Raw genomic sequence first — 21,488 nt, forward strand, 5'->3', positions numbered from 1 at the left:
GTATCTTAATAATCTTTTCTTTTAACACTTATTTTCAACTCATTATTGGTTTATTTTCATTATCTTAAATAGCTTTATTTTTCAATCTTTTATTTTATGTTCATAATATTGAAACTTATCAATCTTTGGAACTAGGTTAGAATTTATTACTTTTGATTTAAAATAGTTTCATTTTCGATTTTAGACAACTCATTTGGGTTCGACATCCTTGCTTACGATCACTATTCTATATGGACGATTCGTGCGCTTGCGATATATAAATTTTAAACATACCCGTTTTGGGTCCATCAAGCTTTTGGCGCCGTTGCCGGGGAGTTGCAAGAGAAAAGAAACGAATTTATCTCAAGGTTAGTGAATTCTTCTACTAGTTATTTTAATTTTTTTACACTTAAAAAAAAAAAAAACTCAAAAATATATATCTATAAAATCTAAAAAAAAAAGATAAAAAGAAATTTGGGACGGTTCAACCACCCATAAAAAAAATATATATATATACTTATATTTATATTTATTGTTTTTTTTAGTTGACGGCACGTGTGCCTCCTATCTATCCTTTTAATTTTTATAGTCGATGGCACTTGTGCCTCCTAATTTTGTTATAATTTTGTTGTAATTTTATTTCTTTTATATCTTTGTTAATTGATGACACTTGTGCCTCTTGACATTTGTTGTAATTTTCTTTATTTATATTGTTGTAATTTTTATTTTATTTAATTTCCGCAAATTACTAGTTGATGGCAATTTTGCCTCCTAGCTAGTTGATGGCAATTTTTGCCTCCTAGTCCTCTATCTTATGTTTAAGTTGATGGCACTTGTGCCTCCTATTTTTTACCTTAATTTTGTTATGGTTGATGGCATTCTGTGCCTCCCTACTCTTACCTAAATTTTAGTCTTTTTTAATTTTTGCCTTATTTTTCTTTGTCTTCTTTAATATTTTAGTGTAATATTGTGAAAAATACTTGAGAAAAAAAAAGAGAAACCTAAATCTTGTCCTTTCACCATAAGCAATTCTTGCTTAAAGGAAATTTGACCAAAATTCCCATTCGCCTCTACTAATTAACCTCGGGGAGTTGTTAGTAGTGCGCGAGTAAGTGGAATCAAATAGGCCTGGGGACAAGTAAACCATAAGAATTATTGTTGTGAAATCTCTAAAAATTCTAAGTATGCTCTGTGGTTGCGGTTTTAACTGATCTTCCACATCAGAAAAATTGCTTGTTTGAGATTATCATTGTTGCCTTGTTTGTGAAAATTGTATGCATCATTGGGAACGTAACTCGAAAAAACGATTAGTAAAAAGACGTTTATCTCTATTTGAAATTGAAAGTGTTAGTAAAAATTTGAGCATCATGGAACCTATTGCTAATCCTGTTGATGAAAATGTTGTGCCTGAAAAAACTTTGCTTGAATATTTTGCACCTATTTCATCTAATGCTCCTTCATGCATTGTTTTACCTACTACTTCTGCTACTCATTTTGAGCTTAAACCCGCAATCATTCAATTATTGCCATCTTTTTATGGGTTAGATAGAGAAGATCCTTACATGCATGTCAAAGATTTCTTAGAAATTTGCTCAACATTTAAATTTCAAAATTTTTCTGATGAGTCGGTCAAACTAAGATTGTTCCCTTTTTCATTAAAAGACAAATCAAAAGCCTGGTTAAATTCCCTTCCCACGGGGTCTATAACTACATGGGATCAACTTTATAATAAATTCTTACTGAAATTTTTTCCTATGTCTAAAACTGATAGTCTAAGGAGAGAAATCTCCGAGTTTTTTCAAAAAGATAATGAAGAGTTTTATGAATGTTGGGAAAGATTTAAAGATTTATTATTAAAATGTCCTCATCATGGTTTTGAAAAATGGAGACTTGTAAAATATTTTTATGATGGTTTGACTCCCTCTAATCGTCAAATGATTCAATCTATGCATACTGGAAATTTTTTAAAATTTCAAGGACAAGAGGCGTGGGACGCCCTTGAAGATTTATCTGTCAATTCACAACAATGGAATTATTTTGATCCTAGGTCTAGGTCAACTAATTCACCAAAAAGAGGAGGAAGGTATGAAGTAAAAGAAGAATTAGACTTAAGAACATCCTTAGACAAATTAGCGAGAAAAGTAGAAGCTTTAGCCATAAGCCAAACTATAAACTCTCCAATTCAACCTAGAAAAGATGTTTGTTCTATATGTTCTAGTCCTTGCCATAATGCCCAATCATGCCCTTCCTACCAAGAAGCCTTTTCTGAGGAGGCCAATGCTCTTCATTCTTATGGGAAACCAAATAATAGCCCATTTTCGTCCACCTACAATCCAAATTGGAGAAACCATCCAAACTTTTCATGGAGACAAAACCAACCCCAAATGAATCAAGGGCACCAATACAACACACAAAACCAAGCTCATGCCCCACAAAATCAACCATATCCGCAACAAAGAAAACCTTCCTTAGAAGATACTTTACAACAATTTATGCAATCCACCCAACAAATCCTACAAAATCAATCTCAATCAATTACCAAACTCGAGACACAAGTAGGACAACTCGCCACTGCTTTAGCTGATAGAGAAAAAGGAACATTCCCTAGTCAACCTATCCCTAATCCAAAAGGTCAATATGAGATAGGAAAGTCTAGTCATAATGGAGAAGTCAAATCAATTTCAACTCTTAGGTCTGGAAAGAAAATTGTCAAACCCGATTACATACCCGAGGTTGAAAACGAAAAAGAAAAAGAAAAGAGTCAGCCTTCTAGTTCTAATCTCAATGACTCATCAAACAAAGAAACTCCAATCCATCCTTTTATTCCAAAAGCCCCATTCCCACAAAGATTACTTCCAATTAAAAAAGGCGGCCAATATAATGACATCTTAGAAGTTTTTAAGCAAGTTAGTATCAATATCCCTTTCTTAGATGCCATTAAACAAATTCCTGCCTACTCTAAATTTTTAAAGGATCTTTGTACTGTTAAAAGAAACACTAATGTTCCTAAAAAGGCGTTTTTAACTGAACAAGCTAGTTCCATTATTCAATATAAGAGTCTTGTTAAATATAAAGATCCTGGGTGTCCCACAATTTCATGCATTATTGGTGATCATTTTATTAACAAAGCTTTACTTGATTTGGGTGCTAGTGTGAATTTATTGCCTTATTCTGTTTATAAGCAACTTGGTCTTGGTGAGCTAAAACCTACCTCTATAACTCTTCAATTAGCCGATCGTTCTGTGAAAATTCCTAGAGGCATTATAGAGGATGTTTTGATAAAAGTTGATAAATTTTATTTTCCTGTTGACTTCATTGTTCTTGATACTCAACCTGTGGAAAATATGCATGCTCAAATTCCTATCATTTTAGGTAGACCATTCTTAGCTACATCTAATGCAATCATAAATTGTCGTAATGGTGTTTTGAAATTATCTTTTGGAAATATGACTGTTGAATTGAATGTTTTTAATGTTGCTAAATCTGTTGAGTGTGAGGAAATACATGAAGTTAACATGATAGATAGCATATGTGAAAATGATGGAAATGACTTACTTGACTTTTGTGAAAAATACTTTGGTATGAACTTGCATGTTGATGACTCTAATGATGATGTGAATTCTTTGGTAGAGCCTATACCCTTAAATGAAACCAAAGTTGAACCTTTTTCACCCTTAGGTCATGTTCAATCAATTTCTGAGTCTCCAAAGTTAGACCTTAAACCTTTACCAGAAAATTTAAAATATGCTTTTCTAGGAGAATCTGAAACTTTACCTGTTATCATAGCATCCGCTTTAGATAAAGAACAAGAAGATAAATTGTTAGATGTCCTTAGAAAACATAAAGAAGCCATAGGTTGGACCATTGGAGACATTAAAGGAATTAGCCCATCCATATGTATGCATAGAATCCATCTAGAAGAGAATGCTAAAACCTCTCGGGAATGTCAAAGAAGGCTAAATCCAAATATGAAAGAAGTAGTTAGAGAAGAGGTCATAAAATTGTTAGACGTAGGTATCATTTACCCTATTTCTGATAGTCAGTGGGTTAGTCCAGTTCAAGTTGTGCCTAAGAAGTCGGGGATCACAGTTGTTGAAAATGAGAAAAATGAATTAATCCCTACTAGAGTACAAACGGGGTGGAGAGTGTGCATAGATTATAGAAAGTTGAATAATGTTACTAGAAAAGATCATTTTCCATTACCTTTTATTGATCAAATGCTTGAACGATTAGCTGGCCATGCATATTATTGTTTTCTTGATGGGTATTCGGGGTATAACCAAATCCCCATCGCCCCAGAAGATCAAGAAAAGACTACTTTTACATGCCCTTTTGGGACTTTTGCCTATCGTCGCATGCCTTTTGGATTATGTAATGCACCTGCGACCTTTCAAAGGTGTATGATTTCAATTTTTTCTGACATGGTTGAAAGATTTCTTGAAGTATTTATGGATGATTTTTCTGTGTTTGGTTCCTCTTTCGATGAATGTTTGCACCATCTTTCACTTGTTTTAATTCGTTGCAAAGAGAAAAACCTTGTGCTTAACTGGGAAAAATGTCATTTTATGGTTAAAAAAGGAATTGTTTTAGGTCATGTAATCTCATCTGATGGAATAGAAGTTGATAAAGCTAAAGTTGACCTTATTTCAAAACTTCCCCCACCTAAAACTGTGAAAGAAATTAGATCATTCTTAGGCCATGCCGGTTTTTATAGAAGATTTATAAAAGACTTTAGCAAAATTTCTCGGCCTTTATGCCATTTACTTGGAAAAGAAAATGCTTTTGTCTTTGATAATAATTGCCATGTTGCCTTTGAAAAATTAAAAAATTTGTTGACTACTGCACCCATTATTCGACCTCCTGATTGGAAAATACCTTTTGAAATAATGTGTGATGCTTCTGATTATGCTATAGGAGCTGTCTTAGGACAAAGACTTGAAAAAATACCTCATGTAATTTACTATGCTAGCAAAACTTTAAATGATGCTCAATTAAATTACTCCACAACCGAAAAAGAATTGCTTGCTGTTGTTTTTGCATTGGAGAAATTTAGATCTTATCTGTTAGGGTCTAAAATTATTGTCTATTCTGATCATGTTGCATTAAAATATCTCTTGTCGAAAAAAGATGCTAAGTCTCGTTTGATCCGTTGGATCCTGCTTTTACAAGAATTTGACTTAGAAATACGTGATAAAAAAGGATCTGAAAATGTTGTTGCTGATCATTTATCTAGACTAGTTGTTGAAACTATACATGATTCCACCCCTATCACTGAAACTTTTCCTGATGAACAATTGATGCATGTTTCTTCCTTGCCTTGGTATGCTGATATTGTTAATTATTTGGTCACTAAAGAAATACCATCTCATTGGTCTAAGCATGATAAATCTAAATTTTATTCTGAGGTGAAAAACTTTATTTGGGATGATCCTTACTTGTTTAAATACTGCCCTGATCAAATAATTAGAAGATGCATTCCAAACTGTGATCAATCTAAAATCATATCTTTCTGTCATGATCATGCATGTGGAGGACATTTTAGTGGTAAGAAAACAGCTGCTAAAGTTTTACAATGTGGTTTTTATTGGCCTACTATCTTTCATGATACATATGTTTATTGTAAAGCTTGTGAACGTTGCCAAAAGTTAGGAAGTTTAACTAAAAGAAATATGATGCCTTTAAATCCTATTCTTATTATTGACATATTTGATGTTTGGGGCATTGATTTTATGGGACCATTTCCTAACTCTTTTGGTAATCTTTATATTCTTGTTGGAGTCGATTATGTGTCTAAATGGGTTGAAGCTATTGCATGCCACACTAATGACCACAAAGTTGTGCTTCGTTTTTTGAAAGAAAATATATTTTCTCGTTTTGGTTCACCACGTGCTATAATTAGTGATAACGGTACACACTTTTGTAATAGGCCATTTGAACATTTGATGAAACAATATGGCATTACGCATAAAGTCTCAACACCATATCACCCACAAACTAGTGGTCAAGTTGAAGTGTCTAATAGGGAAGTTAAGCACATTTTAGAAAAAACTGTGAATCCAACTAGGAAAGATTGGTCCTTAAGACTCACTGATGCATTATGGGCGTATCGTACCGCGTACAAAACACCCATTGGCATGTCACCCTACAGACTTGTGTATGGGAAGGCGTGCCATTTACCTGTTGAGTTAGAACATAGAGCCTTTTGGGCAATTAAGCAATTAAACTTTTCTTTAGACAAGGCAGGTGAAAAACGAAAACTTCAACTAAATGAACTAGACGAAATTAGGAATGATGCTTATGACTATTCAAAAAAGTATAAGGATCGCATGAAATTTTACCATGATAAAAATATTTTGAGAAAACATTTTTATCCAGGTCAGAAAGTCCTTTTATACAACTCTCGTTTGCATCTATTCCCGGGAAAGTTACGCTCTAGGTGGTCTGGTCCTTACATTGTTCGTATTGTTTTTCCACATGGAGCTATTGAAATTGAAAATCCTAAAAATGGTGATATATTTAAAGTTAATGGACAAAAATTAAAACCATTTTTAGAATTAAAAACTGATGAAGTGGATGAGATACTCCTTGAGGACCCTGTTTACCATGCTCTTTGAGTCCTATTTGATCTTGACATTTATTTGTATTATTGTTTTATGTGTGATTTAATTTTTGTTCGTTGTATCTTGTTCTCTCTTCGCAATGCACAATATCAAGGTACGACCATTCTAAACTTTACACTCTTCTCAATTTAATTTATATTTCTATTTTGACACATTGAGGACAATGCTTAAATTAAGTTTGGGGGTATCAAGTTTTATTGTGTTTGTTTTGTGTTATTTATGTTTGCTTTGTATTAATTTTAATGTTTTGTGTTTTATCTAAGTTAGTCATGTTTGTTTGAAAAAAAAATATATATAAAAATTTTATTTATATGTTGTTGTTTTGTAATTTTTTTTTTTTAATTTGTTCATTTTCATAAAAAATTTAAAATAAAAAAATTTGGTGATATTTTTAATTTTCAATGATAAAAATCCTGATTGAGTTTGAATTTAATTATCTTAAAAATATGAATAACTTTTAAGCTTTGTTTTTAATTATAGGGTCAATTTTGCTTGTAACAAAAATTACATTTTTTCATAAACACTCTTATTTCCTATAAGTTTAAGTGAAAAATAATTTTAATGAAAACCTATTTTCTAAAAGCAAAATTGACAATTTAATTAATTACATAAGCTTAACTTTTATTCATAATAATTTATGAGAGTTATTTTCATTGTGCAATTTTTGAGAAAATCATTTTTATATCACCAATAAAAAAATAAAAAAAAATAATATATATATATGTGTATTTTAATTTGTCTTTTACTTGAGGACTAGCAAAACTTTAAGTTTGGGGGTGTGATAACTCTACAAAATAGAGTTATTTTACCATATTTTATATGCTAATTGTTGCTTAGTTCTTGAGTTTTTAATTAACTTATTAAGTTTTTAAGTAATTTTGCATTTATTAGTCTTATTGTAATTTTCTAGATTTTTATATGTTTTTATAGATATTTTATTGTGTTATGTTATAGTTTAATTATTTAAAATTAATATTGTTAAGTAATGAGTTAAAAGATGCAATTTTGAGCTTAAATGTTATGTGAATTAAATTTTAATTAATGTTTTCATGGGAGTTATATGGTATATTTTATTAATGAAAATATTTAATTTTAATTTAGTTTATAATTTATTTTGTAGGATAATTATTTCATTTGTGGCATTTTTGCGGAAGAAACAAAGAAATTGTAGCATTTTTGTAACAATTTCGGCCCAGCCACGTGAAGCCCAGGCCCGTGCCTCCTCCCCTGGCCCAGCCCGCATTGCCCAGGCCCAGCCCGCCTGCCTTCAGCCGTGCCTCTTCCCCCTGCATCTTCTCACACCTGGCTTCCCTTGCATCAACCGTTTCTCTCCTTCAGCATATATGCTTCCTTGTCGCCAGCTGTCACCCAAGTCAGCTTCCCAGCCTCTTCACGCAGCAAGCCAAGCTCTCTTCACTCCCTGCCGAGACTTCAAACCACTTGAGCCATCCGTACGGCCCAGCTGCCTTTCTCCACTTCACTCCATCATCAACTTCATTCCTTCGCCAGCCCAAGCAGCCAGCGCCCAGGCCCACTCCAGCCCCAGCCCGTCCGTACGGCCCAGCAGGCCCCTAGGCGCCCCAGCCGCCTGTCACTGCTCCCCAAACACCCCTTGAGCCCATAAATTTACTCATTGTCCCCTTGTCTAAAATGCCACATTTTTACCCATTTTCTACACAATTTTTACCCCAAAATCATCATCACTCCTACAATTTACCCATACTTACCATATTATTATTAATTTAATCAATTTACTTAATTTAAATTGATTATTTTAATAATCTCATTTTGGCTATAAATAAGGGTTTTGAAGACCATTTTTGGGGGTGCTTAATGTTTTGGTTACCATCTTTTTCTCCCATTTTCTCTCTACCATTCTCTCTTCCATTTGGGTTTTTCAAGAGCATTTTGCAAGTATGTATGTCTTTTATTTTGTAATTTCTACTCTAGTTATGTGCTTCTAATCTTTTTCATAAGATTATTAAGATCATGATGAAGCAACTTGTAACTAGATAATATTTATGTTGTATGTTGATTTCCATTGTAATACAACAAAGTCTATGGATTTTTCTTCTTCATATACTTCTTTCATCTTAAATATCTTGTATTTTAGATTGTTAGAACATATTTACACTTTGTTCTTCATTAGTGCATAAACATAATATTCTTTGTGTAAGATGTGTCATTAAATTGTACACATCCATGCTTAGAACAAAAATATTATGTTTTGCCTTATAAATAATGTTCATTGATTTATTTGTTATTTCATTAGTTTGATTTACACTAAATGCTTTGAAATTATAATTTTGAAAAGTGAAGAAAAATCCTATCTTTTTATAAGAAATTTGTGTTTGAAATTATAAATCTTTTTGAAAAAGGATAGTTTAAATTATTTTAACTATCACTAACACTTGTGAATCAATATACTAATAAATATTATTAAACTTACATTTTGTGGATTCTAGTATCTTAATAATCTTTTCTTTTAACACTTATTTTCAACTCATTATTGGTTTATTTTCATTATCTTAAATAGCTTTATTTTTCAATCTTTTATTTTATGTTCATAATATTGAAACTTATCAATCTTTGGAACTAGGTTAGAATTTATTACTTTTGATTTAAAATAGTTTCATTTTCGATTTTAGACAACTCATTTGGGTTCGACATCCTTGCTTACGATCACTATTCTATATGGACGATTCGTGCGCTTGCGATATATAAATTTTAAACATACCCGTTTTGGGTCCATCAGGAACCTCATACCACGAGCATGGAATGGCGAACACCTTAGACCATATTATCAATAGTGTAGGAAGTGTCGCCCGTAACCATGATTTTCTGTACTTAGTTTGTTTTTGAATTTCAAATAAAGGGTCTACTTTGTTTCACATGTAATTTATTTTTATTTTTGCAATCTCTCTTAATTTAATAACCTATGGTCACACTCATAGGATATTAAGGGGGCAACATTGGTATACATACCTCCAGCTTAAAAAAATAAAATAAAATAAAAAATACAAAAAGTATTTGGATACAACCAAATACGCGAGCTTAGATAGTTCGGACTTAACCGAGTTATCAAAAACAAAAAAGTATTTGGATATAACCAAATACGCGAGTTTAGATAGTTCGGACTTAACCGAGCGAGCTTAGATAGTTCGGACTTAACCGAATTATAAAAAACATTAAGTATTTGGAAATAACCAAGTACGCGGGCTTAGATAGTTCGGACATTACCGAGCTACCAAAAACCAAAAACGTTTGGAGTTAACCAGATGTGCAAGCATAACAGGTTTGGAACAAACCAGCCAAATTATCGATCAATGATGAATGGGAGCCTAAACCCGTCACAAAATATGTCGAGATCGAGGCTGGAACATCTTAAAATAGTTTCGAACTCATAACCTCGGAGCTAAGACACTAAGGATGAGGAAAAGTGACTAAAAAGATTAACCAAATCATTCATATTACATGCCATATAAGTACTTTTCAGTTCATGGTTACAGTAATGTCCGACCTTGATAAATAACGAGGTTGGAAAAGGATAATTCGAATAAACTATGCATGAATGCATCGAATTTCGAGCCTAAATCCAAACTATGTTTGTATGCATAAATAAACATAACCGGTCCATCAATTATAAAAATATGCAAAATATTTCGAACCAAGAAATGTAAGCATATAAAAGAATAATAAAGGGAATTGTATCAGCCCCGTGGGCATAAGTTGAAATAATTACAGAAATAATGGGACGCAGCCCCGAAAACTGATCTCCCCGAGGTCAGATTCAAAGAAGAGGAGTCTCCTTGGCCTTCTCAGCATCAGTGGCACCGGACCCCTCAGGACGAATAGCATGACTATCCTCCTGAGCTCCCTCTGAAACGGTACTCGGAGCAGCTTTATCCTTCTCGAGCTGCTCAGCCTCTTCCTTCTCGAGCCGAGCATTCCATCGTTCGAGGAAGGACGCCTCGAGGGGACCCAAAAAACTGGTGTCCAGTTCTTCGTTATAGGCCCACATCCGGTACATGGCTGAATCGACCGCCGTTTCCTTCTTTTCTTTGAACTCGGCAATAAGGCGGGTTTTGATATCCTCCATGAGGTCGAGGGTGACGGCCTTGTCTTCCTCGAGCTTCTTATTGGTCTCCCGAAGCTGGATGTTGTCTTTCTTCTACTCCTCGAGTTCGTTTTTCAGCTTTCCGAGCTCCTTGGCCATTTCCTCACGCTCCTTAACCACTGCCTCGAGCTTAGTATTCACTGCCTTCAGGTCATCATTCGCTTTAAGGTGGAGGTCCCTCTCCTCTTGGGCGAGGGTCCTGCTCGAATGGACCTCGTTGTTCAGCTCGTAATTAAGCTGGGCAGTGAAAGCAAGAGCCTGAAAAAAGGAAGAAACCATCATTAGCCTCGAGACAGCATGAATGTAAGCAAAGGGAATATATAGGATACTTACCGCGGCAGTGTGCTCGATACTCTTCTCGTACAGGACAGTGCGGTCCCGAGTGCCAGTTAGACACTGCCACTGAGGAGCCTCGAAATTGCCATAGCTCTGGCCAATCCGGGACATTACATCCGAGATCAGCATAGACCCGTGAGGACCGGCAGCATTATCCACCACATACGAATCCATATGGGTGGAAATAGTTAGCTTCTGAGCTCGGGAAGCAGAAGGTCTTTTGACGAGCTGGGTAGAAGGCATTTGACCCGCCACAGGAGGTTGGGATTCAACCACGGCAGCGATATCAGTCTGCGAGGCCGGCGCCACCACAGAGACGACGGCCTGCGAGGGTGGTATCGTCGTGGGGACGTTAGTCTGGCCAGTCGACGCAGCAGCAGAGCTCGAAGCCGGCGGGGGAGGAGGAGGCGTTTTCCTAGATCTCTTGGAGCTTTTCCCAGGCTGACTGGTTGTCAGTCCCCTTGCCCTGGGGCGCTTGCTCCTCTTGGCACCCGCATTGTCGATGAGGGCGTCGAGGTCGGAGTCCATGTTGCCTGCACAAGTCATCACAGTGAGTCAGTAAAAGAAATACAAGTTACTCCAACACTATATAGAGTGGTGAAAGAAAAAACCTAACTGGAACTTTCCCCCGAGCTCGAGCTTGGGGACCATGAAATTCCCCCGTCTTCAGAAGAGGCGGGGGGAGGGCCTTCCCTATAAGTTGGTGATAACCTCGAAAGGTCCCTATAGTCATTGGTCCCATACTGCACAGCTATCCCATTCCACATCTCGTCTGTGGTATACATAGTGTCGTATTTCCCGAGCCCACTATCAAACCTATGGACACAGTCATCTACCCAACTCCATATGTAGAAGTGATATCTATCCTGTGGGCACGAGACTAGTCTATTGGGCCTGTGTTTTAATAAAGTGGGAGACCACATTCGCGAAGTAGGAAGGGTTTTACCTCCATCGGAGTCCGAACCCGAGGCTTCATCATTTGCCTCGTTCCTTGACCGCGGACTTCTCGAGCGAATTGGGAGAGGTGCTTTCCTTTCCCTCCTCGGAGGAAGGATGCCTGTGGGCAGAGGCACTTCCTCCCAGCGTTCATATTTGTTACTGGACCAGTCAGAGGTCGACTGGCTTTGTCCCAACAAGCCACAAGCTCGAGGCTTGTCCTCATGTAGCAGAAATGAGAGAGACCTCCTGCCATAAGGGAGTCGGAGCAGGCTCTCTCTGTGCTCCTTCATTGTCTCGTCATGGGTGGGACGCTAAAAGTTAGCTGAAAGGCGAGATACACTTCAACTAAACATGGATTCAAGGGCTAAAAATTCGAGCTCAAAAGTAGAAAGTAACAGGAATACTTACGAATTCGCCTAAACGAACGATGTCGAGACGGGAATAGACCGTCTGTCCAGAAAAAAGCCTTCTTGAAGTCAGGAGGATGGTTTGGAAGATCTTCAAAGATTTTTGTCTCTTTGGGGTAGCTCGAAAGATAGTAGAAACCATCTCCTCCCCGAGCTCGGGAGGGATTACTCTTCAAGCAAAAGAGATATAAAATCTCTTGGGGTGAAGGACCTGTCCACCCCTGCTCGTGAAACAAGGACCTCAGGGCAGACAGCACCCTGTATGAATTGGTGTTGAGTTGGAATGGAGCCAACCCAACGAAATCGATAAAGTCCCTGAAAAAGGACTTCAGGGGCAGCAAAGCTCCTGCCTTTAGGTGTTCCTGGCTCCAGGCCGCGTATTTCACACTGGAGTCGCGACCCCCAGGAGCGAAGCAGCTCCGTTCATGCCTTGTCGGAGCTCGACACTTCAGTGTGTCTAGCGAGCTAAGGCCATGAATGGCCAGGATGTCAGTTATCTGGTCGGAGGTGGTAACCGAGCTCTGGTAGAATTCGGCTTCAAACATCTCCCTCCTAGGCTGCGAAGATGAAGGCTCCGCCATTAAGGAAAACTGAAGTTCCCCCGGATGGTATGCTACCGTGACTTTTAACGCGGGGTCGAGGGGAACTGGCCTAGGCCCGGGGTTCGGCTCCGGATAGATGGCTTCTCGAAGGACCCTTCTCTTCTTTTCGATGACCTCGTCTATCTGGCGACGATAGTGGGCTCGAATGTCTTCTTGCTCCCGTGCGATCTCGTATTCTTTAATCCGACGCTGGTTCCGGGCAAAGATCGATTCCGGGCTCGGAGATTTGGGCTCGTAAGGAATTGCTCGTAGTGACCCCCACCGTCTTTCCGGATTCTGTGACATCTAACGAGAAAGAAAAAATGGTGAGGGCCATGCATGCAAGGATCGCGAGCTCGAAAGAATGAGCTCGGAGATTTAAGGGCAAGAAACTAAGAATTTAGACGCTCGCTAAGGGGTCAGGGCGCGTGTCCCACAGGGAAGAAAAAGAACGTGGATGATTTTTTGAAAATCCCGAAGTTCAAGGGAAAGAAAGGTGGCGGTTAGCCAGGAAAGGGCTTTTTCGGGTTTCGTGTAATTGTCAAGAATAAGGGTTTTTACCCGAAAACTTGGTGTACAAGAAACATAGCCTAAAATTTTCAAAACCCAGAAAGTTGAAACCACATTCAAACGTTGAATCTGGATATAAACCAGAGACGAACTTCCAGAGTGAAAATCCAGAAAGCCTAAAAACCTATCGGTTCAAACCCTCCTAACGCATCATGCTAATAACGTAAACTAACATACATAGCAAGCACAGTATAAAAGGAACAACAAAAATGGCGTACTTACACAGTAATGGGGAGTGCAGCGAAATCGTCGAGTGGAGAAGAGGTTGCAGGAAAGAACTCACTGACTCGTACAAACCAGGATTCTTTTGTTTCTTCGGCCTGGAAAACATGCAATGAGCATAAACTGTGGTAAGAGGTTTAGGGAGTGTTTCTTTTTTCTGGTCTGTGATAAGAAAATGTGAAGAAGACGAAGAGGGAGTCTTGCATAAATAGGTGGGAAAACTGAATTAATCAGGAACGTTGATTGAAATCCTCAACAGATCGAATGGAGGGGAGTCGATGATAAGATAGCGCCGAAAAGCTGTCAGGTGAACGATCGTGGGCATGTTCCCAAGGTACTCAAGTACCTAAAGTGAGCAATACCCATCTGGCACGTGTCCGTTTTTAAGAGTGTGACGGTATGGTTCCCGAAAAGAGTAGTTCAAAAGTTTCCTTCTCTTAGGATTCGAACAAATACTTTTGAGGGGGCAAAATGTTATACTCAGATTTCGAGCCGTAGCAAATATGACCTCGAAAGCTGAGTTCGCATTAAATGGTCTCGTGAGGGTTAGGGTATGCTCTACGATTGTAAATCGGAGCCTGCAAAGTATGGTACAGACCTCGAATATGGTGACCTCAAAATGATCTCGATCTCGAAGGATAGCTCTGTGAGCCCCTCATCTTCAGAAACAACTTCGGAGCAGGGATCTCGAGCTTGATATGCCATCTCGAAAGAAATGTCAGCTCGGGAAGTGTCAGTGGCTCGCACAATGACGTGAAGCCTTGGAGATACTCAATGGCTACCTTGAATATCTACAAGTGTTGTAGATATGGGATATGATCCTCATTTATTGATGTAAATCCCCAAAAATCGTGGGATATTATTTAGTCAGTTATGCGTTTCCTGATCTTTGGGGAGCGTTTCCTTGTATATCTGATTATTGGCATTTAAGGCCATTTATTTTTATTCACAAAAGAGTAACTACCCAAAATGTGTGGGATAGTATTCTGCATCCTTCTCTATAAATAGAGAAGTGATGCACCATTGTAAAGGACCGAATTTCTGATTCTTGAGAGAAAACTCTGGAGAATTCATGCTAAAGGATTGTTCAGAGATAATCTTGAGATTAATAACAGAGACTCGTGGACTAGGCAGATTTAACTGCTGAACCACGTAAAAACCGCGTGTCTGATTCGTTTGTTTGTTTTAGCCATTGTCTTTAATTGTTTACGTGCTCTCTTCTTTTATCTGTTGACGAAAAACGGCGTCAACACCATGGGGTTCCCCACTCCGCCCCGACGGGGAATAAGCAGGGATGGAGTGGAGACGAAGATTAAAAATATAAATGGGGGCGGGGACGGGGAGAACACACCCCGCCAATTCTCCACCCCGTGTCCATCACTTTATGTCCCTCTTTCTTCGCCATTGACTACAAAACTCTTTTTTGCGTCGACAACAACGTCATAAATGCTACTCATTTTAGTACGAATAAAGGATACTAAACGTGTTGGTAACTTTAGCGTTATTTATAAAAGAGAAAATATAAATAAAAGAATTGTTGTATAATTTTTTTTTATCAAAAATATTTAAAACATAATAAATTTTTTTAATTATAATTTGATACCAATTTATTGTTTGATAACAATATTAATACCTTATTTGCGAACTAATGAATTTATAAATATATAAATGTATTTTATAGAACCCGACAAAGAAAAAAGTATTTTATAGAAAGATAACAAAATAAATTGTTGTGTCATAAGATTATTAAATACATTCTAATCACCAAGTGCTTAAAATAGAAAATTAAATAGTAATTATGTATTATTTTTTAAGGTAGTTTGTAGTAACATGTCATAACATACACTTTCTTTTATGTATGGGAAGTTATATATTTAGACTCCACAAATATATAAATACATCCCCAAATTAAGTATACCATATTCCATAAATAAAAACAAAAGTACATTTATTTATAATTACACCCCATGTATTTTTTAAATTAGGTATTGAATTCTATATCCATTTTACAAAAAATAAAATAAAATTATGAACATCAATTTTTAAGAAATTCGAAATTAATATTTTTAAATAACGAAATGAATAATTCTTAATAAAAATAGAAAATTAAATTAAAAAATAAAGATTTAATACAATCTCAAAATTAATTTATGAAAAAATAATTTAAAAAATAGAATAAACCTACTTTTATGTTATATGGTTTTTCCAGCAAGAATAATTTATTATATTGTGTTGTTACATAAAAGTATTGAAAATTAGCATATGTTTGTTTATGTGCATATTCCGTCTCATTTCTTCAAAATTTGAAACTTGAATTTTAAGGAATATTTTTATTTTATTTTATGTATGATTAGAAAAAGTTTAAATTCGTCAATATTATATATAAAAAAATTAAAATAATTATAAATATATTTAAAAACAAATAAAAAAAATTGTTATGAAAAATTATTTATTGTATTTCTCACACAATTTTTTTTATCAATAATATTCCATTCCTATCCCCAACCTCATTATTTTTCTCTAAAATAAATAAATGAAAAAATCTCCTCAATTTATTTATTTTATTTTTGTTGGGAAATCATATAAAATTCTCCTCAATTTTAATGAATAATGAAATTTTATATTTAAGACTAGGGAAAGAACTTAAATGCCAAAAGTTAAAAATTAAGGACCTAATTGCAAAAACTCCTGATCTATGTGAAATTATTTTAATTGCAGTTTAAGTCTCGTATTGAGGTTAAAGAATCAAGACTTTTCATCGCGCTAGTCCCTTCCGAAAAATCTCAGGTTTATCTTCTTGTTCTTCTTCTTCATCGTCCCCTTTCTTCAATAATCGCTGGGTTAAACCCTTCAAACCCCTAAATTCTCTCTCTTTTCCGCCGCCGCTGCCGCAGTTGGCTCCTCAGGCCAACCCACTTCGCCGGTTCTCTACCCTCCATCGCTATCGGGTATCTTATGTTCCTTTTTTTTCTTCTTTCATTTGTATATATTTGTTTTGATTAATCTATGTATATGTATGTGCATTTGGTTTGCGAATAAATTTTTGAAATGTAGTACCGAGCTTAGAATCAGATTATTGCAAGTGAAAATGAAATTCTGGTTAGCATTCAAAAAATGGAGTCAGTATATGCATGTATGTATTTATTTATTTAATGCTAGAAGAAGATTAATGAAAAAAGTTAATTACTCTAATTCTTCGTTTTAAAGTAAATAATTATAGAGTATTGAAGTTATTTGTAAAAAAATTCGACAAAATTATGGCTCTAGGGGTTTCATTACTGCAAGTAACAATGAATAGTTTTTTTCGTGGTCAGTGGAGTTAGAGATAACAATGGTCAATAAAAATGTGTAGGAGTCTATTAACAATTAATGACATTGAATAATGAGTCTATTCTACTTAATAATGCTGCTATCCTGTTGATTTGAAGAACTTATTGCATTTGAAATTGTTGAAATTGCTTTATTTTTCTTCTTTGGTGTTATGCTTCATTGTGGGGTGTATCTAATTTAGTTAATTTAATTTTGTCTGTCATGTGAAGGTTTCTTTGCATTCAGAGAGGTCTGCAGTTGTGGTTCAACAGTTGGGTCAATTATTTCAGAATCATGGGGAGTACATTTAATCCTCAAATTTTAGTGGAGAAGCTAGCAAAGCTCAACAATTCTCAGACTAGCATAGAGAGTATCCTAGTGACTGATGAAATATGAACTTGAAATGAATTGTATTAAAATGTTTGTCTCTTCTGATTTGTGATTTTAGATAGTGTGGTTTTTTTTTTTGGAATATCACAAGCTGATATTTTGGTTATTGAACTTTGATGTCAACAACAAAAGAATTCATCTTGTCATTTACTTTTTCTGATATAAAATTTGTTATGCAAATTCAATTGTGTTGAGCTATATCATTACTTGAAGAGAATCCCACCCATCACTAAAGTTCACTTTCTGCTGTTGTTAAATATTTTCATTGACGTCTTTTGGTGGTTTAAATCAGTAAGATCTACTTAGAATGTATTTTATATTTATTTTAAATGGTGTTTTAAAATCAATTATTTCTCAATTGTCATCCTTAATGATGCGAAGCTTTATCACATTGGTGTATTTTCCACATGAATAAAGCAAGACAAGTTGTTGAAACATGGGATAGACAGTTTCATTGCTCTCCACGCGACCAAAGATTGGCTTTTCTGTACCTTGCAAACGATATTCTTCAGAACAGCAGACGCAAGGGCTCAGAGTTTGTCGGTGAATTTTGGAAGGTTCTTCCAGATGCTCTTCGTGATTTAATGGATAATGGAGATGACTTTGGAAGAAGTGCAGCACAACGACTGGTATTTTCATCTATTTGTTTTGTAATGTTATACTTTAGCAGTTACATGAGTTGTATGTTTCTTCCTCCGAAGCTTGAAGTATTTCATTATAACCACGGCACCATTTATTTAATTCAGCTCGACCTTTTTTTCTTCCGTGGATACCACATTTTTCTGACTTTGGAAATCAGTTTTGCTGTTTAACATGGGAAGAGAAAGTATCAGACTGCTGAATATGATCCTGTATTCTACACATTACCATTTGGTTATATAAGGGATATATATTTATTCAGTTTTATTAATACTTGGTCCTTATGTTGAACCCTACTTTGGTAGGCAGGAAATTCTAACATATTGCTAGGGTAGGTTTTCATGAAGAATTAAACACGAATCTTAATGGATAACTTTCCATTGTGTGTGTGCACGCGTTTGTGCGTGTGTGTTAAACTAGTGGGGACAGGACACTATTGCAATTGGTAGGGTACCCTGGAGGGACTCAAACCTTACACCTTGTGAGAGTAAACCACATGCTTCACTTTTTGAGCAATTGGTATAATTCACCCATACATGGATTGTGTGTTTTATTTAATTTTGATAAGTTTCTCTTAATTTATCTATATATATTTATTTATATTTATATATATTCCGTATTCCATTGCTGTGTAAGATCTCAGAAAATTACTGCATGTAATTTTATGTTGATTCCAACGAGGTCTTTTGATAAACCCCTCAATAACAGATCAATCCTATTTCTCTAATCTCTGCCTTTGTTAGCTGTAGGACTCACCATCTTTTTTGCTAGTATGTATGACCAGGAATATCGCGTTTGTTTGGAAAATTCTGAATATCATATCTCTAATTCCTTTTTCCTGCTTATATCTCGTAGGTTAACATATGGGATGAGAGAAAAGTTTTTGGTTCTCGGGGCCAAATTCTGAAGGAAGAGCTTGTGGGAAGACACACAGAAAATAATAATAGAAATGGAAATGGAAAGCAAATGAACACCAAATTGGTACTGCAAATTAGAGTAGCGTTTGGATGGTTAAAAGGATATTGTACATGTGTATTTTGATTTGAGGATTAACTGACTTTTTGTTTGTTCAAACAGAAACATTCTGTTGGGAATACTGTGGACAAGCTAGTTTCAGGTTATCAGGTTCTTTATGGGCAGATGGATGAAGATGCAGTTTTGAGCAAATGTAGGAATGCTATTAACTTTGTTGAGAAAGTGGAAAAGGAAATTGGTGGTGATATCAACCCAGGTAAATTCTTGAAATTGTTTCAATATGCCTAGTATGTATTAGTTCTATTCTGCTGGACTAATTTAGTATGTTGGCATGTTTTTTTGTGCACGTTGATTATGTACTTAATGAAATTTGAAAATAGTTTCAAGTTTTACATTGGCCAGCTTGTTTGTGTAGCATTATCCTAACATGTGTGGATAAACATTCTTGGTTGCTCAACCTTTCTGTCTTTAGTGGTTTCCTTGTTATTTCTGCCATCTTAATTTAAATTGACCAGACTTTATATGTAGTCTTTTTTCTACTAAATTTACTGTTTGGAGCAGGGCAATTCCATGGAACTCCTATTGTAGAGGAGCTGCAGGGGCAGCATTCGATTCTGAGGGACTGTGTTCAACAACTGACAGCAGTTCAATCGTCACGAAGTAATCTTGTTTCTCTTCTGAGAGAGGCTCTCCAGGAGCAGGTTTGTAGGCTGGATGCTTTGTATCAACAAATCGTTGGCATAACTTTGGACTTTTATATAACAGTACCAAGAAAAATATTATGAAAAGCTGATGTGGGTTATTGGTTTTTTTCTTTTCTTTTCTTTCAGGAAATTAAGCTGGATCAAGTTCGTAATCAACTTCAGGTTTGGTCTTCTTCAACTTCAAGAACATGTTTTTTTTTATCTTCTTTTTTAATCTTATGGATTTTGCCCTTTGTGAAATTTAATGAAGGCAAAAATTAATAATAATAAAAGTCACAATACTGATTATTTTTAATATTTAAGCATTCATGAAATATGAACTTATGGTGTGTTGACTTTAACATTTGCTGATCCTATGCGATTCTTTTGGCTGGAAATTTTATTATGTACTGCATTTGTGCTCATCCTTGTATTTGTTTTGTTTTTCAGGCTGCGCAGTCCCATTCAGAGCAGGCCAATAATATCTTTCGTCAATTAGTAGGTCGCGACAATGTGCACTCGCTTGGTGACCGTGGTCCAAAGGAAGTTCACACTTCGGTAGCTCCACATACCTTTATGGGAGGGGATAAGGAGCAATCTGCACCAGTAATGTATGCTCCTACAGCGTCTTTTGCTGAAAAATCTGGACACATGGAGGAAGACCCCCGGAAATCTGCGGCTGCAGCAGTAGCAGCAAAACTAACTGCATCAACATCCTCTGCTCAGATGCTCTCTTATGTGCTATCCTCCTTGGCATCGGAGGGCGTCATAGGCAGCACTATGAAAGATTCCTCCAGTGACTATTCATCCGAAAAGAGGCCTAAGCTTGAGAATGATCAGTCAGCATATGTACCATCATCTCAGAATACTCAACCACTGCAAGTTCCAGCATTTCCTCGTCCTGAATCTCTCACTCACAATGTCACTACCACAAATCAACAATTTAATCCGAACGATGCCCCACCTCCGCCATCATCTTCTCCTCCACCGCTGCCTCCACTACCGCCCCTGCAACAGTACCCAGTGCCCCCATTTATGCAGACCGCTGGGTCCATAGGTAATGTACCTCAATTCAGCTACAGTATGACACAACAGGCACCGCCCACAATGCCTGGCTATCCGAATGTTGGGGGGGCTCCTTTGAACGGGGTCTCTCCCTACGCGACAACCTCATCAAATTCTTATCAGGGTTTCCAGGGTCCGGATGGTAACTTCTACAACCAAGCATCATCCATGCCGATGGCACCAATTTCTAGGCAATAGGATGACTTAGGTCCATAGCTGCCGGTAGAGAGGGAGAAGGCGCTGTTGTAGTGTGACATGAAGAAAAAATCAAGTATTTTGTGAAGCTTCATTTTTCTCCCTGCTTTCATTTTTAGTTGTTGCTGTCATGTGATTCTCTTGTTATACACACCTCTTAGATTTTGCACATACATAGTTAATGTAGTAATGTTTGTAATGTATGATCTTAACTGCTGCTGATTTATGGATTTTCAATACAAATCTTTGCAATACATTGGGTTGAATTGTTTGAGGATTATAAATTGGAGAATATTATTCTAATTTTCTCATTAGGCCCACTATTATTCTCGTTGTAGTATATTTTGGGCTTATCTACTAAGGGTAGACTTGGGCTCATTTGTCCATTAAAGGAAGTGGAAGTTATAATATCAGCTCACAATTTTTTTCATTTATAGAAATGGATATATTTTTATTTTTTT

At 36.2% G+C, this 21,488-nt stretch overlaps 1 protein-coding gene and 1 non-coding gene across 2 annotated transcripts; one reads left to right on the forward strand and one right to left on the reverse strand.

The window, feature by feature from the left end:
- Window positions 1–1,748: 1,748 nt before the first annotated feature.
- LOC133820489 (small nucleolar RNA R71) lies at window positions 1,749–1,855 on the reverse strand. The gene has a single exon (XR_009886897.1). It is a non-coding gene; the product is annotated as a small nucleolar RNA R71 (small nucleolar RNA).
- A 14,664-nt stretch (window positions 1,856–16,519) lies between these two features.
- Window positions 16,520–21,281, forward strand: LOC133817025 (uncharacterized). Its single transcript, XM_062249408.1, has 8 exons — window positions 16,520–16,719; window positions 17,311–17,450; window positions 17,852–18,099; window positions 18,965–19,090; window positions 19,187–19,340; window positions 19,646–19,785; window positions 19,915–19,950; window positions 20,218–21,281. The coding sequence occupies exons 2-8, from the start codon at window positions 17,375–17,377 to the stop codon at window positions 21,028–21,030; spliced, it is 1,593 nt and encodes a 530-aa protein (XP_062105392.1). The 5' UTR covers window positions 16,520–16,719; window positions 17,311–17,374; the 3' UTR covers window positions 21,031–21,281.
- The last annotated feature ends 207 nt before the right edge of the window (window positions 21,282–21,488 follow it).

This window comes from Humulus lupulus, chromosome 2 (genome assembly GCF_963169125.1).
Source record: "Humulus lupulus chromosome 2, drHumLupu1.1, whole genome shotgun sequence".
NCBI classification, from domain to species: Eukaryota; Viridiplantae; Streptophyta; class Magnoliopsida; order Rosales; family Cannabaceae; genus Humulus; species Humulus lupulus.